The sequence below is a fragment of the Hipposideros armiger genome, unplaced genomic scaffold (assembly GCF_001890085.2).
Source record: "Hipposideros armiger isolate ML-2016 unplaced genomic scaffold, ASM189008v1 scaffold_38, whole genome shotgun sequence".
Lineage (NCBI taxonomy): Eukaryota > Metazoa > Chordata > Mammalia > Chiroptera > Hipposideridae > Hipposideros > Hipposideros armiger.
The window spans coordinates 1,153,665-1,180,641 of NW_017731388.1; the positions used below are offsets into that span (position 1 = coordinate 1,153,665).

At 52.3% G+C, this 26,977-nt stretch overlaps 1 protein-coding gene across 1 annotated transcript; it reads left to right on the top strand.

Moving 5' to 3' along the window:
• Positions 1-579: 579 nt before the first annotated feature.
• Positions 580-26,201, top strand: IGFBP2 (insulin like growth factor binding protein 2). Its single transcript, XM_019638357.1, has 4 exons — positions 580-1,066; positions 22,356-22,585; positions 23,363-23,503; positions 25,672-26,201. The coding sequence occupies exons 1-4, from the start codon at positions 682-684 to the stop codon at positions 25,834-25,836; spliced, it is 921 nt and encodes a 306-aa protein (XP_019493902.1). The 5' UTR covers positions 580-681; the 3' UTR covers positions 25,837-26,201.
• The last annotated feature ends 776 nt before the right edge of the window (positions 26,202-26,977 follow it).

The window sequence follows — 26,977 nt, forward strand, 5'->3', positions numbered from 1 at the left end:
GGGAGTTGTTGGGGGCTAGGCTGGTCTAGAGGACATGGACCTCCTCCGGACTCACTGTCCCAAGCAACGCGCGCGCGCGAGCGCGCGTGTGTGTGTGTGTGTGTGTGTGTGTGTGTGTGTGTGTGTGTGTATATGTGTGTGTGTGGGGGGAGGGGTTGGAAACGGAGGATGGAGGGAGTCGGTGGCAGGTCCAGAGCCCGTCTTTTCTCCTTTGCATTCCCCCAGCAGTGAGTCCAGTGCCGGCCACATGGGAAACGCGCAAACTAAGTCCTTGCGAATTGAACCGAAAACAGGAGACAAAAGCACCCATTCTTCGCTCCCGCGCCCATCCTACTCAAGCCCCCAAACGATTCTTATTCTTCAGGATCCAGGGATCCCGGGGTAGAAGGCTGTGGCCCGACAGAGGCCAGGAGCAGTAGCGGACCTGCAGAGCAAGTGACGAAGTGGGGGTGGGCGAGTGGGCGTGCGCGCACGCACAAACCGGCGCTCGGGAGTGTCAAGGGAAGGGGGTGGTCTCCAAAAAGGGGAGGGGAGAAGGCAGGGGGCGGGGAGAAGCAGGGCTCTTTAGGACCCGGCTGCGGCAGCAGGGGAGGAGAAAGAAGCCCAGGAGGCGGCTCCCGCGCTCTCAGGGCCGTGCCACCTGCCCGCTTGCTCGCTGCAGTCGCGCTCACCGTCGCCAACATGCTGCCGAGACTGGGCGGCCCCGCGCTGCCGCTGCTCCTGCCGCCGCTGCTGCTGCTGCTGCTGGGCGCGGACGTGCGCGCCGAGGTGCTGTTCCGCTGCCCGCCCTGCACGCCGGAGCGCCTGGCCGCCTGCGGGACCCAGCCAGCGGTGTCTGGGGCGCCCTGCGCCGAGCTGGTCCGGGAGCCGGGCTGCGGCTGCTGCTCTGTGTGCGCCCGGCTGGAGGGCGAGGCGTGCGGCGTCTACACCCCGCGCTGCGCCCAGGGGCTGCGCTGCTATCCCCACCCGGACTCCGAGCTGCCTCTGCAGGCTTTGGTCCTGGGCGCCGGCACTTGCGAGAAGCGCCGCGACGCCGAGTACGGCACCAGCCCCGAGCAGGTTGCAGGTAACGCAGGCTGGGACAACTAGTTGCGAGAAACTTGGAGGGTGGCCGGGGGCTGGGCTGGCCGCCCTTCAGCAGAGAAGGAGTGTGCAGCGGGCCCTCAGAACGTTTAAGCGGAGGTAGAGCGGAGTCCTTGTCCAGCTCCCGGCGGACTCCGGCAGACTATTGGGAAGGGAACCCGAAAGTCAGGCCGGGGAAGGCACTGGAGTTAGAGCGCGCGGAGGAACCTGGCTACTAATTTGCGCGGATAAACGGGGAAAGGAAAGGCACCCCTGAGATCATGGTTTTCCCGGGTGGAACGTACCCTGACTTCTATTTTGGAAGGGGGGTTACTGAGGAGGAGGGGGTTGGTCAGATATGTGGGTGTAGGAACCCAAGGGTCCTGGAAAGGTCCTGGTGGAGGACGCTGCTGGGGGGCGGAGGTGGCGGGTGCCGAGTGCCGGGTGCCGGTGACCCTGAGGACCTCTGGGGAGGGGAGGGGCGCTAGGAGAAGGCAGCGGCGAGTTGAGGGTCCCTTCCTGCTACTGGGATTGTGCGGTGGGAAGAAAGGACTTGTTGGCACCTGGCAGGGTGGGTTGCTTAGGAAAAAAATAAAAACGGACGCTGCTGTTTTACATAGAGAACGAGGAAGGCTCTTGCTACTATGTAGAAAAATAAAAGAGGGGCATTTGGGAGGCGAGGAAGAGACCCTAGCAGCTGAGTCAGTGTAACTTAAGCCGGGTCGCCGGCTGCAGTCCCGGGGCGGGGGCAGTGGTGCTCAGTTTAGTGTCTGGGCCCCCGGGCGGAAGCTGGACGATGCCTGGGCGATGGTCGCAGCTACTCTTGCCGGAGCGCGGTGTCCCTTCCCCCACCCCCATCTTTTCCGATAGAATGGGGACCCTGAGGTTCTTTGTAAGGGGCCCTCATCTTCCCCAAAAGTTTTTTTGAGGGACATAACTAAACTATAAGGATCTCACTTTTTTAGTTTGTTTGCATGTTTTTAAAATTACAAAAGCCGCCTGCCCCAGGGGTCTGGAGGAAGCTGTAATTATTTTCTTTCCTCTTGGAGACAGTGGTAAAATGTGTCCACTGCCTACCGCTGTTTAAAAAGCAAGCGAGTCTGACCAAGTTTCTCAAAGTTGGGGGGAAAAAAAAAGAAAGAGAGAGAGAGAGAGAGAGAGAGAGAGAGAGAGAGAGAGAGAGAGAGAAAAGAAAGGAAGGAGGAAGGGACGGAGGGAGGGAGAGAGGGAGGAATGAAGGAAGGAAAGAAGGAAAAGGAAAGAAAAAAAAGTGAAAACATTCTTGCTTGCTTCTCTGCTTCTGCGGTGGCTGTACAACTGCCCTCTCCCCCAGGGACTCCCCCGCCCCCTTTCCTCTATCCTGATATTGTTTTTTTCCTGTTCTAGAGAACAGAATTAGGAGTAGGAGTTGAAATCTTTTTCTATTTCTCTGGCGCATTTTGACTGAGTGCAGAGCAAGTTAGGGCTTCCTCCCAGCAGAACCCCTAGTCCCTTGCTTCTCCCTACGGCTTGCTCCCCTCCCCAGCCTGTCTCAAAGTTAACCCTTCCCCCCTGCTTCTCATGGAAAGTCATCATAAAAGGAAAAAGATTCTGCGAAGGCCCTTTCGCTGCTGGCGCCTGTCCCCAGCCCTACCTTCCTACACCCCATCGCACGCTGTGGTCCACTGTGGTCTCTTGAGCTGAACTCTGACAAACTAAACATCGTCCTCAGCGGGGTGAGCTTTTCAAAAGGCCTCCAAGTTCATGGAATCATTTGGATTTTGACTTTGAAAAAAGTGCGTGGTACATGTCCTTCTCTGCCCTTTCCACGTCTCACTCTCAACCTGAAAGCCAGCCCTCCTGTTTCCCAAACCCCAGAAGCAGGTTAGGGTCTTCCGAAGGGAACAGATGCAGAAATTGCTCATTCACTTCTTCCCGGAGCCTGAAGGGGGCGTTTGTGGTGTGGGGGTGGGGGGGGGAGCCCGGGGACAATGGGGTGAGCTCATGGGGAGAGTGTCACTGTGGATTTTCTGCCTAGTTATGGGACTCCTTTCCACCAGTAGTTCCAGCTGCCTCGTTAGCCTTCTCCCAAAGCCCAGACAGATGCTTTCCACATTTTTCTCTTGTGCTCCAGGCTGAAGAGGGGACACAAAGGTGGGGGCTGGGGCTGGAAGCTCGATGTGGAAGCCTTATGGGCACATTGGAAAGAAGTGATCACGAGCAGGGTGCCTGAGGCACCAGTAGGGCTGGGGGAAGGGGGCACGGTGGGGAGAAGCCTGGGCTTGCAGAGGTGCTGGGAAGAAAGAGTGGCACGCTTTGAGGCTTCTGAGTAGAAGAGGGCGTGGGGCTGGGGCAGGGAGGGGGACATTCATGGAGAGGTCTGAGCTGGGTGGGGGGCAGGGACTGAGCATGGCCCAGAGGAGACCTTAGCCCTGAACGCTGCTCTGCATCTCCCATCCCTTCTCTTCCCCCCTCCGACGACGAGTCAGCCTCCCCCCATCCCAGCCTGCATTCCTCTTTGAGCAGGTTGCTTTTGAGAATTTTAAACATACCCACTCATTTCGAGGCAGCAAACCCCAGCAGTTCCGGCTTTGCTGTTAGCTCTTTTGTCTTTGTTCCCAGGACTCAGGGGCTGTGTTGCTGGCTTCCTGGGGATGGCTGGGACGCAGGGGGTGGGGGTGGGCACTTCAGTGGTGCTAAGCCTGCATCCCCTGGGGGTGATGGGCTGGGATTTGGTTCAAAGAAACCCTGGAGTCAGACTGGGGGATTGGAGTGGGTGGGTCTGGAAGAAAAATGGGAGGGGGACACTGAGGACACTGAGATTTTCAAGAAGTCTGGACCTTAAAAGTGCGTGGCTGTGTTTGGTGGTGCAGTGGGCAGAAGTGCTGAGAAAAGTTGGGGAAGAGGGGTTTGGGCCAGGTCGGGTACTTTCAGAATTCAGGGCCTCCCTCAGCATCTCCCTGCGTCTTTCCCTGCAGTTTATAATACCGGGGATTATGCTGAGGGGCGGAGCTGCCCAAGTGGCCGTCTGGCCTGTTGTACATAAAAAGGTGCTGTAGAAATGTGCAGTTATTCAAAGTCCCAGGGCAGGCAGGCAGGCAGGCAGACACAGACAGACAGACAGAAGGCAGGCAGGCAGACAGGCAGACAGGCTGGCCGGCCAGCCAGCCAGCCGGCCGGCGGGCTAGGGAGGCTTTGCATCTGCAGTTGCTCCAGGAGGATAAAGGGGGGCAGAGGCGAACACTGATTTACAGTGGTTCAGTGCAGTTTCAAAAAAAGGGGGAGAAAAGCAATGGGACTTCTGGCTGGAAGCACGGCTTTGCATCTTGTCTTGCATAAATTTGCATACTGAGTTCAGAGTCCTAAAATAGACTTGGGGAATGAGTGGGACCCGCTGTCACTGATGGCTAACACCACTACCTTCCATCCCCCTCCCCACTTCTAGACGGTGCATGCACAGCTAGCTCTGCTAAGCTGCTGCGCCTGAGTCACCACCTCGTTGGAAGGAGGAGATGGGGGAGCTGAGGGCTGCTGCCTGGCTATGGGGACCAAGCAGGGCGTGGCTCTGTGCACCCTGGCCTTGGCTGGACGGGTCCTAGACCACCTAGGCAGGCAGTGGCCTTGGGGTGCCATTGTGCTGGAGGGCTGGGATTTGAGGAAGTCATAGAACTCCAGGGTATTGGCCTGTAGTCTCCCTACCCACCTTCCACCCAAGTCAAGTGTTCATCCAAGACAGGTTCCCTTTGTGTGGTGAATGACCCCATCCATTCTTTTGATGAGATCCTTGAAGAAGCTTTGAGGAAAAAAAAAAGCAAATCCTGTGTAACAGTGTCAAAAGATCTCACAATAACAAAAACAGGGCTAAAGACCTTGAATTAGAAGAGGCAATGGAGCCTAGGGGGAAAGAATAACACGTCTGTGATGGTCGTGAGGGGTCCACCCATGCAGTGGTTCTCGGCCAAATCAGCCTATTGAGTTTCCTGGCAGGCAAAGGGAAAAGGGAGGCTGATATGGGTCTCGCTGGTAGCATACCTTAGCACTGAGCTTTCAAACAAAATTTCAGGCACATCAGTCCTCTGGATTAGGGGGCTATGTGGAAGTTAGTCCTGTGAAGATACCCGTGGGTTGCCTGAGAGCAGGAGCATATTCAGTCACCCAATGTCAGACATTTAAGGACTTACTTTGAGAGATTCACGGCTCTCTAGCCCAATTGTCAGGTTAGCTTCTAGTTGGTTCTCCGATTAACTGTTCTCTGCCGTAGAAAATGGTACTACTGCTAAGTTTTGATATGAGGAAGTTCCGAAAATTCTTGGCTCTAATAAAATGCAGAATTGGAGCTTTTTTTCTCATCCTGTGTGTGTGTGTGTGTGTGTGTGTGTGTGTGTGTGTGTGTGTGTGTGTGTTGGGGGTTGAGGGCAGGGGCTAAAAGGAAGGAGGGAGGAACAGAAAATCAAGAGTATGCCCACATTTGGTTTCGTTGTTGGCTCCCTTCACGTTCTATTGTACAACACTACAAAAAGAAAAAAAGGATCTCGGTTATTATTTTTAAAGTGATTCCATGTCCAGACACTGCGTTTCGCTTCAGCCTCTTCTCTGTTCCCAGCTGCCCCTTTTCTCCCCTGCGTTCTCCACCCCGTCTTCTCCCGTCCCATGCCTCTCCCATTGTGGCCTGGTCTTGGACACCCAGCCGGACTCTAAGTAGGCGGACAGGTCTCGAGAAAAATGACATGGAAAATATGTTGGCCCCGGCCTCCCTCAGGGGTCCAGTTAGAGGGAGACCACATAGGTGACCGAGGACTGGAATCTCATCAAATCCTTAAATGAGGCGGGTGGCAGGCAGGCAGTGTAGGGGCTGGGCTTTGGGGCTGGGGAAATAGCTATTTCCTTCTAGGAGGGTTCGTGCTATAGCTGGTCCTGCGGAAACCAAGGCTCAGAGGAGCGAGGTTATACTTTCTATTCACTAGGGAAACTGGCGGTCTGCTTGGCAGATGTTCTAGGCCCCTCTGCTTCTCCTTGCTATCACTGGTCAACGTTTTGCTGAAGTGGCAGGCAGCTGCCAGGAGATCAGCCGTCCTCCCATCTGTCCTTCTCCTGTTAGGAACTGACTTTGCCTGCTTTGTCTTCTGTCTCTGACAGCCCTACCAGGGAGGCTTTTGGACTCGGGTTTAGTGAAGAGGCACCTTAGCAGCTGAGTGATAGGATGAGAAAGTCACCTGGCTGCCTTTCCTCTGGCCAACCGAGGAATGGAAATGTTGGCAGAAAAAGCCTGTGACCCTATCAGCCAGGAGGTTTGGTCCTGAACACCTGCCATGTGCAGGTGACATCCTGGTGTTGGTTCATCACTTGCTGTGTTCAGTTATTCGCATTCCCTCGCCTCCCCTGAGATGACCATGGCCAGCACGCAGCAGGCAGGAGAGACCAGAGGGCCCCAGGTGGGCTGGCTTCTGGAGGAGAAAACTGGTCGGCATGAAGGGAGTGAGAAGAGATGATGGTGAAAGCCTGTGCTGTCAATTGACCTGCTCACCTGTCTCTGAGAACCTGAGTGGTGGTGGGCAAGGGCCTTCCCCATTTGTGATATGGGGAGGATTGATTGTATGTCTTAAGTGGGGTGCGTGTGAAGGCAACTGTGGTAGTGGAAAGTGTCTGGCACATAGTAGGTTAGTTAGCTGCTTTGGTCTTGGCAAGCGACATCTCCTTTCTGATGCTTAGGTAGCCGGCCTTTAACATGAGGGCCAAATGGGCTGTGTCAGGCCGGGGACACGTCTCTAAGGTTTTACCACGGTGTGTAGGGGCCTCATCAGAGATATTCTCTATGAGCCTCAGTTTCATATCTGTACATCAGGAATTGATAGAACCAGCCCCATAGGTCTGTGCCTGCCTGCGCGCGTGCGCGCGCGCGTGCGCGCGCGTGTGTGTGTGTGTATAAAGATAGATAATACATATAAAACCTAAGCTCTTGTTTGTTTGTTTTTGTAACGAGTCACTTGATTTTTATCTCTTCACCTACAAAATGGAAATATCCGTACCTCTGACCTGCTTTCACAGACAGTAATGAAGCCCTTTGTAGAAAGGGCAATGAAACTATTTTAAATGCAGCATAAACCCAGTTGACAAAACAATGGTTTGAAGTCAACAGGCTTGCACTGTTTATGGATGAGTTAGGTTGTGCTCTTTGGGGCCCATGTCCTTATGTCTGGGACTGGCTGTTCTTGGTATGGGACCTTCACTCCGGAGTGCCCAGATTGGGGGTGGAAGGACTTTGGGGGGACAGAGGTGGTCCCAGAGTTTTTGGGCACTGGGTACTTGTGCTGGCCTTGCTGCTTATAAACAGGCGGCACAGGGCTGAGTCCTGCCTTCACCTGGCCAGCCAACCTATAGGACTCAGCTCTCCAGCTACCTGTGCTCAGAGGACCGGAGGATGGATGAGGCCACAGCTCGGGTGGGACGCTCCCTCCTGTATGGATGCCCTGATGGAAACCTGCAAGGACCCAGGCTTCCGATCAGTGGGGTCAAGCACACCCGAACTGGTCCTGACACACTTAGGACATGGGGCATGTGTGAGGGGGTGCAGTTGTTGAGTTGTCAGAGCCCGCAAAAACCCCCTGGGTGCCCATTTCCTGCGGCAGGAAAATGGGCTTTCAGATCCATCCTGTTGGAGCCAAGGTTGCCAGAAAGTTGAACGTGATTCTGGCAAAGAAACTGGATGTTCCTACCAAAAAAGTGACGTTTCCTTACTACCAGTCTCCAGAGTTTACCTCACTCCAAGGGGGGACCAGCATCGCATTTGGTGTGTGTGATGGGGGCTGAGGGATCTCACTGGGGGGCTAAGGGATCTCACTGGGGGATGCTGGGAGGGGATGCTGGGTGCTGGCGTTCTTCCTAATGCCTGATTCCATCTGTGGTCCCAGAAAGTCCTTGGAGTGACAGCCTGTCTGGGCACAATGATGCCTGTTCTCAGGCACCTGATGGAGGTGAGGCCTCAGGAAGCAGAGGAGACAGGACGCTTGAGCCTTCAGGGGTCAGCATATGCTTGTGGTGAGACCCAGGGCAGTAAGGACAAAGCACAGTATTTGCTGCTGAGAAGCTGGGATGGCCGGTCCCCTTCGACTCTGGGCCGTCATGGTGTGTGTGGTGAGGAGGGGAAGCCCACTTTACAGGTGGGTAGTCCGGTCCAGAGAAATTTCTTAGCTTTCAGGTTCCAGAGTAACTGTCCCCACCCCTGCCTCACCCCCACAATGAGTAGAGTGTATGGGCTATAGGAGATCTTTTTTTCTACTGGAAAACAGACCATCCCCCCATCCTTCCTCCCCCTCCCCCTCACCACTCCTGTGCCTTAACAAAGCCAGGGAAGATCTGGGCTGGCTCAGCTCCTGGGTGTCAGTCAGGACGCAGAGGGAGACCTTGCTCAGAAAGCCGCTCCCCCGGAAAGAAATACAGAGTGGACTGTAGTCAGGAAATGTTTCCCTTCCCCCTGTTTTGTAAGGGGGGGAGCATTTGGCAGCCCTTGGGGCCCCTTCTGGAGCCAGCTCCACGTCTCTTCCTGGCTGTTGGGAGGCAGAGCAGGAGTGAAGATTGGGGAGAAGGGGGCAGGGGCTGGCAGGCCTCCATCTGCGGGCCAGGAGAATTGGCCCACAGACCCTGGTTCAGTTGGCCTGAGCAGAGCCTGGGGAGGTTTCTAATTAGCGGACGGGTGTAGGTGTGTCAGCCTGTGTTCATTCAAGGAACTGAGCCCTGGAAGCCAGGAAGCCGAGGAGGGGAGGGCACGGAGCCCAGGACTGCCTTGGTAAGTTGGGGAGGTGGGGGTGGGCGTACAGCAAGAGGAGGGTGCTCAGCGGGTCCCATCTTGATGGGAGTTGAGGAGATGGGGAGCTTCCAGCTGGAGAGATCTGAGTTGGATTGTGGAGGTGCAGTGAGCAAAGGGGCAACCTCAAAGGATAAATGACAAAATAATGACATTTTTTTCCTAGACATTGTCTACTTCTACCAAAGTGCCTGTAGATTTTATTTTTTTAAATCTCTGTTTTAGCCTCAGGATTCTCCCCACTTGACAGATGAAGAAGTCAAGGCTGCAGTCAGGTTCAAATGCCAAGGCAGGCACAGACCAGAGTGGACGGACCAGAGTGGAGCCTGGGTCTCCAGTTTCCCATTCCAGGGCTCCCTTCTGTCAGATGCACACATGCAAAGAAACCGTGAATTATATACTGCTGCTTGGAAAACCTCCTTTTCCCTGGGAGATAGTAATTAAGGCCTAACTTCTCAAAAATGTTCCTTTAGGCACCTCCCCAGGAAATTTCTCTTAGGTCTATTGTCTTGACTTCTGGATGGAGGTGCCAAGCTGCCTCTGCGAACTTAGCAGCCTGAGGCCAAGATAAAATGCAAATGGCAATTCCTCTGTGCCCTGCCCCTGCCACAGCCTGATAAGGCCAGGTAGTTTCTATAGCAACAGTGGCAGGGGCTGTGTCAGGCAGGGTGGGGGTGGGATGGGTTTACTGGATCCTAAAGGCTCTTGCGGTTGGGTGGGGCCAGCTGGCACATGACTGATGGCTTCCTTCCCCAGGAGGATGGGGGTCCTGTGGAGATGGAGAGGGGGCAGGATGATGAGGAACAGAAGAAATGAAGCTCTGGGGTTAATATCTGGTTGAGAGTCTTTCCTTAGCTGATGCCAAGTGACCATCCTGGTTGGGTAAGAAATATGACTTTAAACAATCTGGGTTGGGTATTGGCTCTGCCACTGCCTACGTGACTTTGTACAGTTGGCCTCAAACCCTATGGCTTTTTTTGTGAAGTGTGAGAGGGGATAAGAAATTATCAACCTCACGTGATGGATGATAAAACGAAGTTATGTACACAAAGCACTTAACACAGAAACTTGGTGTTCGAAACTCCGATAATCAGATGTGGTCATACAGGTTCTGATCCCCTCCTTCCTGCTCCCTCTGATCGCTACACACAGAACACAAGGAGAGTGAATGGCAAATGCCTGGTTCTCGATGTTTTCTGATTGTTCTGTATTAAGAAGAGATACTTAAGAATTCTGTTAGGCGATGTGGCTTCTTCCATGGGGTGTGGCTTACCCAGACAGCTGCCCTTTGCTTTGGGAAGTCCAGAAGAGCCAGTGGTGGAGGGTTTCCCAGTGGGCAGCCATGGCCTCCCATGCATTGTCACTCATGATTCTACCAATGGCTGATGGCAGATCGTGGCCCATGTATGCCCCAGAGGTGAGGATTTTTCTTGGCTCTGCTGGTTGTCTCCGGTTCAGTTTCCTGCCTCTAACCCAAGAGAGCATAAGCAAGGGAGACAGCTGGTGTGATGCAGTAGTATATTAGACAAAATTAGTGAACTTTTAGTTAAAGAAAAAGAAAAGCATGGTGACCTATTTAAAGACACTTATTTATATTCAGGACACTTGTTGTGCTGGTTTGAGAGTGTGGCCGGCAATCCTGGACATCTTTGCAGGTTTTTAGTTTCTTTCTGCATCCTGTGGCTTCAATCTGTCGGGCCTGGAGGATCTGGGAACAGTCTTTTGAGGATGCAGAAGAGGCGCGTGGAAGGGGAGGGTGGGAGCAGAGAGGTGAGTGGGACCCAGTCTGTATCCCTCCAATGGGAGTATAGGGACAGTCCTTTGAATGTGGGACGGGCCCTTCCTCTCCCATCTCAAGCGTCTGTGTGCTCACTGCCTTTCCGTACTCCGAACCACTCGTGCTGCTAGATGGTGAGGGAAGTAGTACGAGAAGTAGTATAACGTGATACTCTAGTCTCGGCCAGAGGGTGGGGAGATGCTCTTTGGATAGTCAGCTTTCCTAATATTGAAACAGTGATTGAGCACATCATGTCTGCAAGCTACGAGACTGACTACATAAACATGCAGTTGTGACCTGTAGCACCTAATTTTTGATCCTGGAGCGGGGCAAGAAAAGCATTTTAAAAATTAAATATTATCTAAGAAGAAACCAAGTCAGTAGAGATGTATACAATCTCTAAATAAACAGGATGCTCTTTTAGCCCTTTGACCAAGCAAGGCTCTTTGGGAAGATCTTGATATGAAATAATGAGGGTCCTTTGTGGTGAATAAAGTCACAGGAGCCAGAGAATCAAGTTGGACAGGTATCTATCTGCTGCTTCAGCCTTGGAAGAAGAAAGCGCAGTCTCTTCCTTCCCAAAGAGTAAATTGAGCACACACACTGTCTCCCTTCCTGTCCTTTTATTATGTCTACTTTTATTGGGGGGTGGAGGGGACGTGGGGGAAAGCTCCCTGGAAGCTAAGTCCAAGTTTGTGCTTTTAAGAAGCTTCCATCTTTTGGAGGAGGAAGGAAAAGCGTGGACCTGTGGCTTTTTGACAGTGCACTCAGGTTAGAGAGCTGTGAAGAAAGGTGAGTCAAATTCCAAGAGTGCTTGGCCCCGGGAGGCCCTTTATCAACACAGCCAAGTGGGCTTTGGAGACTTGGAGTTCATATTGTCTATCTTCCTTCAGTCTCAAGGCTCTTCGAAACTACACCGGAGGAAGATTGTGCAATGTGTCACTTGGTTTAGTTCTTTGCCATGAAACTCTTGGGTGGCTTCTAACCTGGATCTCTCCTGTTTCTGTTGAAGGCTGTTTCCTTTCTGGTCCTCCAGGCACAAGAACCGGTGTCTCCCTTTCACTGGGCATGACTGGCCCTTGGGCACCTCCCCCTCTGTGCACCTGTGGGCGCCTCAGAGCCCTTTGCGCTCTCCCAGGACGAGCTCGTCTTTCGGTTTTCCATTCTTAGGCCTGAGTGTCTTGATTCCTTCGTCTTCCCCCTTTGACCTTGTGACCCTCTTCCACTATCTTCTTTTCTTAGACTCATTTCCCAGTTCTTCCTGCCACAGCCTGACTTGTGGTGAGTCTCTGACTGGTGGGGCAGGTGACCCTGGTGACACTGCACTAGCCCCTGAGAGATGCAGGCAAGTTGGCCATGGTCCTCTTCCAGCCAGTGGGGTTCCAAGGGCACCCCAAGTTTACTAATACCCCTGCTTGACAAGAAGGGTGAGGAGTGGATGGAGTGAGAGAGGTGACTTTTTAAATAGAAAATTTTTTTAAATGCAGAAAAGTACTAAGAATAACGTAATAATACCAGTTTTTACCACCCAGAACTGGGAGTGGTTGATGTTTTGTTGTCATATTTGCTTTAAGTCTTTTTTTAAAGCTTCGTCTGGTCTCTCGACCAGCCTCCTGTTCCCAGCCCCTCCATCCCAGAGGCAGCCATCGGCATGCATTGCATTGTTCCGTGTTTCTCCTGCCTATCAAAACAGATTTGCTAATGGATGACCATTATCTAGACTGGTTCTCTGAAATAAATTGAAAATGTACATAAAAGGTTTCATTGTGCATCTTTTTCCCCTGTCAACCTTAGGTTTTTGAGATCTACTCATATTGAGTAGATCACATGAGTGATATTAGGTCAGAGCTATTTTTAACTGCTGTATGTTGTTCCATTGTATTTGAGTTACTTATCCATCCACCTATTGAAAGACTTGAGTCCGGTTGCTAATAGTTTTTTTACAAGTACAAATAGCGCTATAATGAACATTGTTGTGCATGGGCCTTTGTGTACATGGCTCAGAGAAGTAGAATTGCTGGGTCAGGCACATTCTCCCCGTTCCCATAGCCGCTGGTCCAAGTTTGCACCAAACACACTCTCTACTCACTTGGGCCTTCGGCAGATAGGTCACCTTGCCAGATTCTCGGATGGCTTTCGTTGAACCACAGGAGAAATGTTTGGGACCCATGGAAAGGAGTGAAAGCTGATCGCGCTGTTTGCCATCTTGGTATCAATTTCTCTGGCTCTTCAAGGACAGCCTGGCTCCAGAGGCCCAGGGGACCTGGGCTGAATTTGAGCATGTTTTTGTTTTCTTAAACTGTCTGCCTCTGCCCTGACCCTCCCCAGGTCTTTGCGATTCCAGGAATGACCCTGGTGTTTATAAAGCAGCCCTTTGGAGAGTGCATAGGCAGGGAGGCTCTGCAGAGGCTGTGCTGTTTCTGCTCACTCAGGAGACGGCGATGTGAGGGCACACTCTAGAAATCTCCATGATGCCTGGCCAGGAAGGGCTCCTCCGTGTGCATCCAAGCACGCATGTGTGTCTGTTTAGGAACCCATGCGTCAATGGGCGGGAACCGCTTATGCGGCTTCGTCTTTGCAAACTGTCTGTGTGAAGCCATATCTCTTGAAAAGCAAGAGGCATTTTTTTCTCCCATCACCAAGAAGTTCTTCAGGAAACTGAGGCAGGAGAGAGAGAGAGAGAATCACAAAGGAATGGGGCCCTGGAAATGCTAGAGTTTGAAGGGGGTTGTTAAAAATATAGATTCTTTGACCTTTGTCTAGACTGCTGTCTTTGAACTTCTGGGGCTGGAGTCCCGGACTCTATTTTTAGATAGCGCTTCAGTTGATTTCTGAGCAACAGCTATGTTTGGGAACCATTCACCTAGTCTAACTCCCTGAGTTTACAGATGAGCACACTGAAGCCTACACACCTTCAACACCCTGCTGGTGGCACTCAGAGCCCAGGCATGGTGGCAACGTCAGGGTCAGAGCCTTGGGCCTCCAGGCCAGCTCTGTGCTTGCTTCCTCACTAGAACCAACGGTTGGCCACGGCCTTGAGCCCAAGAGCCGATGTGCCAGAGGAAATCCAGAGAGGGTTCGGGGTGGCTTGGCAGGTGGTTGGCTCTCTGCCCGCCTTTTGTAGGCCATCATCTCCAGTAGCAGATCTTTCCCTTTGTGAGGGTGGGGGCCTCTGCCTACTGGCTGCTCTACTCACGGACTTTCTTAAACTCTTCAACACTTAGCTGGGTGACAGGACTGTCCTAGCTATTATGCAAGAAGACGGTCCTCAGATGAGAAAGGCCAGTTCTTGCACTCGTGTCATAGAACTTGGATGACTAGTGAATCTAGAACACAGGAGGAGGTTGCTTGCAGCCATTTTCTCCAGGGGGAGTTTAGAGGGGGAGGACCACCTCTTTTTGTTAAAAAAAAACATGCTGAGGAGCGACTGGTCTGTTCCCAAGGGATTTCTCCCAGAACATGGTAGCATCTAAGAAATGTCAGGTGTGCTCAGCTGGCTCCCTTGTAGGGAGCAGGGGCTCAGAGTGGGCAAGAATGGGAAGGGAGTTGGCAATGAAGCTGGCTGTCACCAGGGGGTGGGTGGACCGAACAGGAGAACATCATTAACTAAACTGGAATGTGTCCTGGGTGCCAGCCTAGACCACAGCAGACCTCCGTGCATTCACTATTCATGCACTGCCACCTGCTGCCTCTGACCTTTTGAAAAAAAAAAAAAAAGTAGAGGAATATACATAAACAGTGTCACTCACCCAGGGAGACTAGGACCTCAGGTGAAACTTTAGCTGAAAAATAACAAAGAGGCCCCCCCTTTCTACTCCATTTCTAGTTTCTGCTTCCCTCTCCACCTCCCAGCATGGACTGCGTTACCCACCCAGCCTCTTGCTGGGCTGTGTTAATGAGCCTAGTGGCCACAATCAGCCATCCAATGGGACTGGCTTCAAAGTCTTTCCAACAAAAACTGTTTCCCTGTGTGTTGGTGGTTTACCTATGAACCCTGCCTCACCTGTGCATGCATGGCCCCTCCCTCCCTCCCTCCCTCCCTCCCTTCCTTCCTCTGTATTCTATGAACAAAGGTAAAGTGATTTAAGCAAATTCACACTTGCACAAGGACGTTCATCAAATGGCAGAGAGCTTTGATGTTTTGCAACGTACAGAACTTATATAATGAACAAAATCAAGCTTTAGAAGAAATATGTGAGTAGTTTTCCAGAACCCCCTTATAATTCATCCCCACCCCCCATGCATTTGGCCATTCTACAGATGAGCTATCACCCATCCTTCCCTTCTACCTGGCAAGTATACCGTTCATTTACGCATTCAAGAAATGCATCACCTCTCTGCACATTTCTTCTAAAGCTTGATTTTGCCCATGCTGGGAGTTTGAGTGATAGTAACACTGTATCCTATTTAAGTAGCAGCCTTCACTTTAGTGGGATTATCATTCCCGTTTTTCAGACTTGAGAAATTAGAACTCGAAGAAGTTAAAGGGTTTGGCCAAAATCATGGGTGTATCATAAGTGGCAAAGCCAGGATAGGAATCCAGGGCTCTTGACTCCCAGAGTTAGTTCTTTGCCCAGTTGGGTGTCTTAATGAATTGTCCGCTGCCATGGGTGTTAATGGAGACGTTGTCTGGGAAGGAGGAGGGAGGTGGTAATTAGCATGTATTCTGTTGCCCAACATATGTCAAGGTGAAGGGCGTTTTGGGAGAAATCAACCAAGAACGAGCCACGCGAGTTCTATGCCCAGCTAGGGTGGAACCCGGAAGGCAGCCAGCACCCCTGGCTTGTTACTCGAAATCCATTCTAGAAGGGCCTGTAGTGCCATTACTTGTTGAAAGGTGAATCCGCTGGGGGGAATGACAGAACCGTGGTTGGATTAGATCATCTATGCAGTGCTCCAGCTCTTGGATTTCCAGATATTATGAGACAGACTAAGGAGAAGGTTGGAAAATGACTTGGGTTTCTTCAGAAGCAAGAAAGGACCTATTACCCTGCTATGAAGATGTGTGATGGTTCTGGAAAAAGGTCTCCTTTTCCTATCAGGCCTGAATAAGGACAGCTGCCTCACCCTTCAAGCAGGAAGGAACACGGGATTGCTTTTAGATTCTCTGGGTGTATTTTCCTAAGAGTGCTTCAAGATCTCCCTTAGATCAGGAGTGGCCCGCTCTCCATTGGAGCGTTGAGGTCAGATCGTCACCTTAGGAGAAAATGAGCTTTCATGAGTGCAAGGATGTGCTAGACACAAGGGTTTTCATTCACTGAGTAAGGTCGTCAGTGCTACAAACGAGATGACGTCACGGGAAAGCGGGCTTGCCAAAATAGAAGTTTAAAAACCGGGGTATGACTGCATAGAAGCAGACAAAGCTTTCTCCTGGAGTGTAGCTTCCAGCTTCCCTCCCCACCAGATTAGAGGCTGGGTGTGAGGCATTGTGGACCCGATGCCAATTGTGAAGCACCTCTGAGGATGGCAGAGAAGTTGTGTGCTCCTGTAGACCCAGATGGTAGTCCTTCTGGGCCTTGGGTTTACTATCTATAAAATGAGACACTTCATCCATTTCTTATCATTCCATCGGCCTTTCTCATCTCCAGCTCTTCTCCAGGTGCATAAGGTGGAAAGGTGTGGCAATACACGGAAAGTAGGATGGGACTTCTTCCTGCTCCTCCAGCCCTCCCCTAAAAAGACTAGGGACTCTCTACCCTCCCTTTATTGTCTCCCTCACTTCTATTTGGAAAAGCTTTACCTTCTGCATATAATTGGGAAGTTCCCTGCTTCAGTCTTGACCCATTTCCTGAGTCTGTGTAGAGGATAGCTGATGCTCACTGATCTTCAGGGGGGACATCTCTTCAGGGCCTTGGAGCTCCCTGTGCGTCATCTCCAAGCCCGAAGCCTTTTCCAGCTCTGGGATCTGTGTTGCTAAGAACTGTCTCTTAGCGTGACCTTTGCACTGCAGCCCACGGAGCTGCATACATAAGTGGTTGCTTAATAAATATTATTCTGAACCTAACTCTCTTAGGCAGAAAAAAAAAATGCAACTTGGTATTTTTGTTCTGAGGGCAAATTCCATCTCTAGCTGGAGTTCTACATCTGGAATGTTTTCCTGCGGACTGCTCTTGTCACCTATAAGAGAATGTATGGGAAGAACTTGGTAACGTGTGATAATGGCCTTGTCTGAACGAGCGAGGGAGGCCATGTGGGTACTTCCCTCCCTCAGCGGATGGGGAAGGGGGGAGAGGGGGAGAAATGGAAGCAGCTAACAGCCCGAGAGCTCAGCACTGTGAATACATGCAGCATCTTGCAATCCTCCCGCTGCCCATTGGAGGTGGCTGCTGTTTGTCCAGGTTTTACGGATAAGCAGTGGAGGCACAGAGAGTTTAAGGAACTAATCTAGGGCTGCACAGCAAAGTGGTAAAGCTGGTAATCAGGCGATTGGACTTGGAAGCCTGAGTTCTTGAATCTCGTTGGCCGGGAACGATAACAGTCAAGGAATCAAGGCTTTTCCCAGCCTACAATCCTTTCTGATCTCCACACAGTCAGCTATTTCATTTCCCTTCCTGGGGCTTCTGTTTCAAGATGTGGAGGGTCAGCATGTGTGTCAGCAAATGAGGCTCAGGGATTTCCTCATCTAACTGGCATGTTTGTCGGCAGCGATGAGATCAATAAAGGCATGGAATGAAACGTCCCCTTGAATCCAGGAGGCCTCTGTGAGGGCGGACAAACTGACCTTCACCTCAGAGGGGTTGGGGCCATCTCAGGACAGGAAGGCAACTTGGTCTTCCTGGGAGAAGCCTGCTCAGGTGACCCTCATCTTCTGGGACGTGGAGCGGAGCTTCATCAATGACTTCGGTGGGCCTTAGACATTATTGTCTTAGTGGGCCCCTCCCTCCATAAAAAAATGCAATCATATTTTATCAAACTGAGAATACATCAGTATTGTATAGTGAGACATTTTCCTTGCCCTAAAAGCTTATTTTCTTTTCTGATATTAAAAGAAATGGAGGGCCAGCTGATTGGCTCAGTTGGTTAAGAGTTGGCTTAAGAGAGAGAGCTCTGAGCAACAGGGCCGCCGGTTTGATTCCCACATGGACCAGTGACGCTGTGCCTGAGCTGAGCTGCTGCTGAGCTGCCAACAAGTGGCAGGTTGGCTCAGCTGGTTTAACAACAAGATTGCCTGTTTGATGATGGGCTATGCCCACCCGCAACTAAGACTGAACTCGGCACCTTGAGCTGAGCTGCCACCCAGATGGCTCAGTGGATAGAGCGTGCGCTCTTAACAAGGCTGCTCGTTCGACTCCTGCATGGGATAGTGGCTACGCCCATCTGCAACTAAGATTGAACTCGTCACCTTGAGCTTAGAGGCCATGAGCTGCCGATGGGAAGCCAGATCGCGACCGGCACCCTCCACAACAAAGAGTGAGGAACAACTTGGCTGGTCCCTTTCCCCAATTCCCCAATAAAATCTTAAAAAAAAAAAGAAAAGAAAAGAAAGAAATGGAAACCTTTTTTAGGCCCCTGTGCACTGTGCCTGCTGTGCCCAGTGAACGCGCCCTGCAGGCCTGGACACACACTCATTTGAATGTCCGTCTCTCATCAAACACGTTCCCGGAGCTTGCGGAGGGCGTTCTTTGTGTGCTGACCTCTAGGACTCTGCCGAGAGATGCATCTTTGGCCCTGTCATTGATACGAGTGTCCAGGAGAGCTCAGAGAAGAGGAAGCAGCAGGCCGAGTCCTTGAGGATGCCCCGGGAAGAACCCCCCCACCCCAAGAAGGTGGACTAGGAGGCCGGAGGTGTGGCTGGGGATGGAACGGTGGGGTCTTACTTAGCTGAGGGTGGGGAATATTAGTGGAGCTCAGATCTGCTTATGTGAGGCCTGGGTTCTTCAGCACTGGGCCAGGGAATTTTCCGGCCCCTGGATAAAGCCTAACTCCTGAACAATGCTTTTCAAGTGGGGCGATTTTATCCCCCCAGGTGCCATTTGGTAATGCATGAAGACAGTTTTGATCGTCACAACTTAAGGAGGGGGACAGTGGCACCTGGTGGGTAGAGGCCCAGGGTGCTGCTCAGCATCCTACCATGTATAGGACAGCCACTATGAAGAGCCACCTGGTCCCTGTGCCATTAGTGCTGAGGTGGGGAGCACCTGGTCCAGAGGATGTGCCAGGCATTGGGTTCAGGCGAGTGAGCATTCCCTGCTTCACCCAGAGAACGTGTCATTGTAGCCACCGGAGACTGGCCTAGGGGTGGGCAGGCGAGCCTCCTCCCAAGAGAGAGGAGCCAGTTGGGCTTCTGAGAATCACAGGCCTCTGACAGTGGAGTGGATGGCTCCAGCAGTGGCGGCAGTGTGTTTCTCCAGCCCTCGTCTAATTCCCATGTGAGTAGAACACAGGGTGTTGAGTGCTGGAAATGGTGTTGAGGTCTCCAGATATTTCTCCCTGTCACTGTCGGCAGGAAGCCAGCAATGTGCGGTGAGGATGGGGTTATGCCAAGGGTGACCTCAGGTACAAGGGTTTGGGCAAGGGCAACTGGGGGCTTCCCAATGCAGCAGGGGACCAAGGACTTTTCTAGGCACCCTTGCTGTCCTCCTCCTGTGATCCCTGGGCCAGTGCCTGCAGGGATGGGGACAGGGAGTAGCCTGAGAGTGTCCCACCAGGTCTAGTGTAGAGGATCCTGTAGAGATGGAAATGGCAGGAAAACCGAGGTGGCGAGAATGGGGATGACAACCCCCCCCCCACACACACACACACACGTGCCATCTGCCTTATGCTTTGAAGGTTAACGTAAAGGAGATGGAGAGGTGCTGAGTCAGACCGTCCGAGTAGGTTTTTTCCCACTCTCCCAAGCTTCTCTCCCCTAGCCTCCTGCCCTCTACCTCTGTTATCTAAGAAGGAAAAGGGGTTGGTTGTCTTCATGGTTGGCCCCACCTACCTGACCAGTCCCAGAGGGCTGCCCTGTGCAGATCTGGTTGGGCAGGGACAATGTGCAGCCAGGCAGAGTTTCTAGGTGTCTCCATGCTGTGGAACCTGGTGGGCAGCTGAGCTGGGGAACTGGGACTCCTTCTGGAGCCTCTGGGTTTCTGCTGTTTGAGCCTCAAAGAGGCATGGTGGGAGAGGAAAGTTGGGACCAACTGATGGGTCTGATCGAACAGGATGGAATAGGACTCCCACCCCGCTTGGTGGCAACTGCTTCAAATCGGCCTTTCCCTGCCGGTGGTGTTGGGGCATCTGGAACAGGATTTAATCTGCGCTTGGTTTATTTATGATAAAACCCAGGCTACTCAGAGCCCCAGGGACAATAGCCTTTCTCGAGAGGAGTTTTCCAGGTTTCGGAGGGATTACGCATTTAAATATTTCAATTTTTAATTTTTTATAAAGTTTAACCATTTTGAATAGAAATCTTTTTTTTTTGTTTTTTTAAAATGTTGAATACTTGACATGTGAACCCCTGCCCCTTTTTGGCCATCTCAAGGTTATCACCATATCCGCACAGCTCATATTTTGGGGGTACATGATGTGGAAGTGCTCAGGGTCACTGATGGGTGGAGTTGTTGGCCATGACTAAATGTCCCCGGAGTTCTTATTTTTTATTTTTAGTGTCCTCTTTCCTTCCTGCCATTTGATACTCCTCGCCTCTCTGTCCACATGCCTGCCTTCTTCCCCTTTTAATTTTGTTGATTTTATTCTGCGGTGGCCTTGGAAATCAGCCATCCAGAAATCAGGCTTACTGGAGCAATGCTGCTGTGAACTGTTAGGGTTCTTCATGTGCTGGTTCTCCCTGCATCTTGTGAGGAAGGCAGGCACCTGAGCTTGACTGACAATGCACAGACGTGGAGACAGCTCTTCTGATGCTCAGGGGCTTATCTCCCTCTGCCTCCTGGTTCTTGGTTGGGTTCCACATTGCCGAGGTAGCAGATAACTGAGGCAGTTGTCGTCGCTGTCATCATTAGCATCGTCATCAAAGTAATCACTACCACCGCCATGACGTAGAGTTTCTGTGTTCCAGGCCGTAACATATGCTCAACAGTTCTGCGAAGTAGGAAACTATTATTATCTATCAATTTACAGTTAAGGAAATGGAGGCACAGAGAAGTTATATGTGCAGGAGAAATGCTGTTGGTATAAAAAGTGGCAGAGCAGGGACTGAACTGAGGACGCCCTCGTACCCAGTGTTTGCCCGTCTGTGGATGATGTGCCAGGTTCTAGAAGGGATCCTGCTGTAGCCAGTGAGGACTGACCAGGCATCAGGGGACGGGAGGGCAGGGGAGGGGGGGATGGGAGCAAACGGAGCAAACCTCTGGGGAACACTTCTGTTTGCCAGAGACGTGCTGGGGCCTCGTCACCAGGAATCTGCTGGAGCACACTCAGTGAATGTAGGTGCCAGCCACTCCCCCCGCCCCCCATGGCATGGAGGAGCGCCCCATCGCTTAGGTGGTGCATGAGTGAATACCACAGCTCACAACAGCCCAGAGCAGGTATCACAACCCCCTTTTCACAAGTAAGGGCCAGCTCTTCCCGCCACACGACACAGCCCAGGACAGCGACCATCTATCTGAGACCACCACACCATGTCTAAATTCCGAAGGGACTGCCAACCACTAGGCACTTAGCCTGAGACGTGTGTGTAGAAATATTTTTAAGCGCCCCATTCAGTTGTGTTTGGGGCTGTAAGTTTCTGAAGTCTCTTTAAAAGGGAAGAGAAAACATGTAAGATTTGTTTAGAAACTCTCCCTCTGCCCCCAGGTCTTTTTGGGACCTGCAGGGGAGCCACGCTGGGCAGCGGGGATGCTGAGGCCCTGTTTGCTCTGTTGTGTTTACAAGGGGCTGTTTGCATTCCGGCTCGGGGCCTCGTCTCCCTGGTTCCCGCTCTTCCATACGGTTCTGTTCCCCTGGCTGGACATGCCTAAGCCAGCGTGAGACCGTGGTGGTTGGGGGCTGCTGTCAAGGTCCCTTCCATCTGAGCTGTGCACACAGTAGGAGCCTTTCCCTGTCGTTGACCAGCTAGCGGTTTAAGAAAGCTGAAAGAGGCTTAACAGATGCTCCTTGGACAAACGTCTGGACGCGATAAGATGAAACCTCAAAGTCGAGGGAGTCTTCGTTCCTGTTCTTGGGGCTCTTGTAACGGGGGATGGCAGTGGCATGCACAGCTGGACGTGGGGACAAGGCAGGTCACTGGGATACTGCTGTAGCAGCCCTTGGAGCAAGGCACTAGGGGAATGAGAGGAGGGGGCAGCCGGGCAAAGGAAGAGTCACAGAAGGGGGTGATGGAAACTAGGTTCTGGGGTGACGTGGTGGCACCTTCTCACTCGCTCGCCAGACATGGCAAGGCCATGTGTTAAAAGCTCACCCAATCCGTGCCCTGTCAGACCATGAAGGCTGAATCCCTTAAGTTGGGGATTAGTGGCAGGTGACACTGGGAGGTGTTTTCTAGGGAAGAATGATGATGACCCGAGAAGGGACTTAATCCCATCCCATGGTGGGGGCCCAGAAGACATGTTCATCCTTCTTTGTTCTGCCCCCGCTTCCTAGGACGAAGGCAGAACAGAGCAGGCGGTTAAGGGAGGGTGCTAATAAGGCCCACCTCAGAGCTGCTGTGAAACCGAACTCCATAATCCACGTAAATCGCTCAGCACAGTTGCTAAGATGTTAGCTATCTCTGTCCTCATTATCAGGGGTCCTGACAGTCCCTGGAGGGCCCATCTCTGGGTACTGGACCCGGAGCTTTTCTTCACTTCCTCTCTGCAGACAATGGCGATGACCACTCCGAGGGAGGCCTGGTTGAGAACCACGTGGTCGGGACCACGAACATGTTAGGAGGCGGAGGCAGTGCTGGCCGGAAGCCCTTCACGTCGGGCATGAAGGAGCTGGCGGTGTTACGGGAGAAGGTCACGGAGCAACACCGCCAACTGGGCAAAGGTGGCAAGCATCACCTCGGCCTGGAGGAGCCCAAGAAGCTTCGGCCCCCACCTGCCAGGGTGAGAGGGGATGGGGTTGGGGCTGGTCAGAGGGGTGGGAGGATATGCAGCGGGAGTCTCCCAGCAGGGGAGGGCGCCCCAATAAGATCCATGTCCTGTGTTGCCTGCATGTAAAGTACTTTCCGGTTCTGCCCCTAATATTCAGTGGCCTCCAGGCTGAGCAGCCCAGCAGTATCTGTGGGGGCCTCAGTGTCTATGGCTGTGAAATGGATTGGGCATGCGGTTGTTTGAAGTCCCTTCTAAAACGCCCACATTTCTGCTTGGCTTTGGGACCTAGGTGAGGAAAGAGGATGTTAGACATGACGCTGGATCCACTTGAACGTGCTCGTTCTCGTTGCGATGCCCTCCCCGTTGCGATGCCCTCCCCTCACTCAGCTTGCCCCGTCCTCTTTCCAGCCTAGCTCTGCTGTCTTGGGTCTTGATCTCAGTTGGGTTTATGGAAAGGAATGGAGCTTGGGCCACTGGGTTGGGGTAGAGGTATCTAGAGACAACCACTTGAATTCAGTATTTGCAAGTAGGTCCCATCTTGACCCCTGAAAGCCATTGACACAGAGTGAGGGGAGGAGTGAAAACTCACACCATGCAACTTTCTTTAGGGATGGGCGAGGCACCATGGTGAGCGCACTGGGCTGGAGTCAGAGATCCCTGTTCCTCCAACACTCCCTGTGTGGCCTTGGGGAAGTCCCTTCCCGTACATGAGCGTTCTAAGCTTGCTCCAGGGCCAGTGTTTTGTGAACTCATTCTCTAAGAATCCTCTGTGCCCATCTGTGCCCACAGACCCCCTGCCAGCAGGAACTGGACCAGGTCCTAGAGCGAATCTCCACCATGCGCCTTCCAGATGAGCGGGGCCCCCTGGAGCACCTCTATTCCTTGCACATCCCCAACTGTGACAAGCATGGCCTGTACAACCTCAAACAGGTGAGAGAGGATCTCCTCTGCCCTGGGCCCCTGGTGTGCCTTGTTTCTGCTTCACCTACCTGGAATCGTCTGCGGTCTGAGAGCCAAGCCCAGGAGAGCTAGACTTCTGTAAGGTGATGGGGATGTCACCTGCCAGTGTGAGGGCTGGGGCTTCCCTCCCTGGCCTCGGGCCTGGCAGGGGCTGACTCCACTTACCCAGCTACCCAGCAGCAGCTCTTGTTGTCCAGGTTGGGAGCGAGCCTCTTGGAGAAGAGCTGTGTGTGGGCTTACACCAATATGTCCCAACATTTATTGAGCATTAGTCACCTGTAAGTTATTCCCAGGCCTGACCCCCCAAGACTGCCATTCAGAAGGTTGGGGGTGGATCAAGAGTTTGCATTTCTAACAAGCTCCCAGGGCATGCTGATGGTCTGTGGACCACACTTCCAGAGTCACTGATGTAAAACCATTGACCAAGTAGCCTCTGATTTTCACGGATCTCAGGGAATGGAGAATCAGGGATGGAGAAATGTCACTTAAAGTATTTCTAAAAATGGTACTAGAACAGCAATGGAAGTGCATTAGAGAAAATTAGGAAAGTGTGAGTAAACCACCCGGAGCCCTCTCCTCCCGCCCCTTGTACTCTGTTCTAATCATCTGCCTTCTAATCATCAATGAGCTCACACAGTATTTCTCTAGATCGTTATCGGCATTTTTCATATAGCCGCATAGAGTTTGTGGTGATGATTGTTATTGTTAGTTGGCTGTTTAATATTGATTGGTTGGCCTTTTAGCCAGCCTACCCCTCACCTGCTTCAACTCATCCCCTCTATCGGGAGAACAAGTTTATATGCCTGTCACTTCAGGTGGAGAGAAAGGATGGGAGGCAGAGGGGTGAGGAGTAGGGGCTCCACCAGCCATCCCATTTCCTGTTTTCAAGCAGCAGTTCTGAGCCCTGGTTCTGAGCCCTGGCTGCACAGGGGGACCTGCTAGGCAACTTCAAAAAAGTACAGATGCCAGGGCTGCCCCTCCAATGTTTCAGGCTTTGTGAGTCTGGAGATCTTGCTGGGTACCAGAATTTTCAAAACTCCCCTGGTGATCCTGGTGGGCAGTCAGGATTGACATAAAGGGTGGGTGTGTGGAGCCAGGAGATGGGATATGAGGCTCTGCTGATCCCTGAGTGGGTGTTTCTCACTTCTCCACTTCTTTCCCGGTGCAGGCACCTTGCCTCTCTCTAAATGTCATCCTAGTGTTAAAAGCTGTTTGTGCACGTGCCCTCTGAATGTAAGCCAGCTACCTCATTGCGAGCTCAAAAGAACTAGTGATCTCTTCTAATGAAAAACAGGCTGTGTGCTGTACCTTACGGGTAACTCAAGGGATTTGCAAGAGTCCCGCATTTGTGGGTAGAGTAGGGACCCTGGGGAAATGCCTGCATTTGCATATCAGCTATGGCTCTTACTAGCTGTGTGACAGTGGGTAAATTAATCCACCTGTGCTGCAATATCCTCTGTAAAGAGGTGAAATAATGATACCTAATTCACAAGGTGATTGTGAGGATTAAACAAATACAGTAATATCTTGGGTTGCAAGCATAATTTGTTCCGGAAACAAACTACTCGTATTGCAAGACATTGCTCGTTTACCACGTTAAAATGTATTAGAAATGTTTGCTCGTCTTGCAACACTCACAAACCATGTTACTCGCAATCCAAGGTTTTACTGTATATACGTTAGATACAAACTGTAGACGAGCAGCGTAAAGATTGCTTTATGGGGTCTGGCACATAGCAGGACCTGTGCTAGCCTTTACCATTATGTGCGTTTTTCACTTCACATGATGACTAAACTTCAGTATATCGGGTCCCCTGCTGGATGGGACCTCCCTGCAGCTGAGGGCTGAACCTTTTCATCTTTGAGTGCCCCCCACAGCCTTGCTAATCAGAACTTGGTCCCTGGGCCAGTAGCACCAGTGTCACATGGGAGCTTGTTAGCCATGCCGACCCCAGACCCACTGAACGGGAACCTGCATTTTAGCAAGATCCCCCGGCACCCATTCAAGGTTAAGAAGCACGGACCTGCACCGCTGGCTTGGTGCCACCATAGCTGCTCAGTAAACCTTGGGTTGAGCGACGAGAGGAAAGATGGCAGCTGCAGGGGCACGTTCTTCATGTCTCCTTTTCTCCCCTCAGTGCAAGATGTCTCTGAACGGGCAGCGTGGGGAGTGCTGGTGTGTGAATCCCAACACCGGGAAGCTGATCCAGGGAGCCCCCACCATCCGGGGGGACCCCGAGTGTCATCGCTTCTACAATGAGCAGCAGGAGTCTCGCGGGGTACACACCCAGCGGATGCAGTAGACCACAGCCAGCCCCATGGCCAGCCGGTGCCTGGCACCCCTGTCCCACCCCCTCTCCAAAGACCTGCAGAGAGGAGAGTGCTTGGGTGGTGGGTGGGGGAGGATTTCCCAGGAGATCTGACACATGTATTTATATTTGGAAAGAGACCAGCACCGAGCTCGGCACACCCCGCCCCCATGTCCCCCCAGTGCCTTGCCCCTCCCAGCGGGAGAGGCCTGTACCTTCCCTACTCCAGCCCCTGCTGGGGAGGAAGGGGTGGTTGCAGAGGCAGAGCTGGGGTAAAGGTTTGGGAGGGGGGAAACGGAATTTTTATTTTTGAACCCCTGTGTCTCTTTTGCTTAAGATTAAAGGATGGAAAAATAAAGCGTGTATGTCTTTTGCTTGGGTCTTTGCCCCGCCTACCCCCGCAAGAGGTCCCAGGTCCTGTTGACCTTCCACCCCAACTCCAGGGGAAGTGGGAAGGCATATCCTCCGTTTCCCATTCATAAAACAAGAAGAGGGCTGCGGCAGGAATAAGGTGGATCTCCTCTTCTGAGTGGCCTTGGCCTGTGAAACGAAGTTCTGAATCCATGTGGGATCCTCGTGGGCAGCCCCAGGATCCGGTGTCCCCAGTCTGGACACCCAGCTGAGGCCCTGGCCCGTATCCTGCCTCGGGGTGGGCATTGAGTGAGAAGAGGTGGAGCCGGTGTCTGCCTTCCTCTTACCTACATTCAGGTGACACTGCAAAGGGAGAAAGGCACAAGGAAACATTGGAATTGGGAGCCTCTGGCTCCTGAAGTAAGGAGAGCTCCCTTCTGCATAGCGAACTCAGCCCCCAAAGAACTGGAGCGGGGCTGCTGTAGGCCAGTATATTCACAAAGGTGCTGCCTCCCAATTCAGGCCCTGCTTTCTGAGGGGCCCAAGTCCCTGGCTCCAGGACAGCACATGTTAACAAAGGGACTAGGGAGACTGACAGATGTGGACTCGATCTCTGAAGCCTCTCAACCCCTGGTGAGTTCCAGGGGGGCCCCCCAGCTGCAGTGGGCCATGGGGAAAGGCGTGCTCAGTGTTTTGAGGCCCACTACACCCTTCTTCCCTTCCCCAGCCCAAGCACAGAGCCCCACCTTTCTTGTTACCCCCTCTTCCGTGTCGAGGAGGGGAC

Excerpts from the sequence above, each read along its gene's own strand:
- IGFBP2 (XM_019638357.1), top strand. The coding sequence starts at position 682 with ATGCTGCCGAGACTGGGCGGCCCCGCGCTGCCGCTGCTCCTGCCGCCG. Across the intron at positions 1,067-22,355 it reads CAGCCCCGAGCAGGTTGCAG|ACAATGGCGATGACCACTCC; the intron begins GTAACGCAGGCT and ends TCCTCTCTGCAG. Across the intron at positions 23,504-25,671 it reads GCCTGTACAACCTCAAACAG|TGCAAGATGTCTCTGAACGG; the intron begins GTGAGAGAGGAT and ends TTCTCCCCTCAG.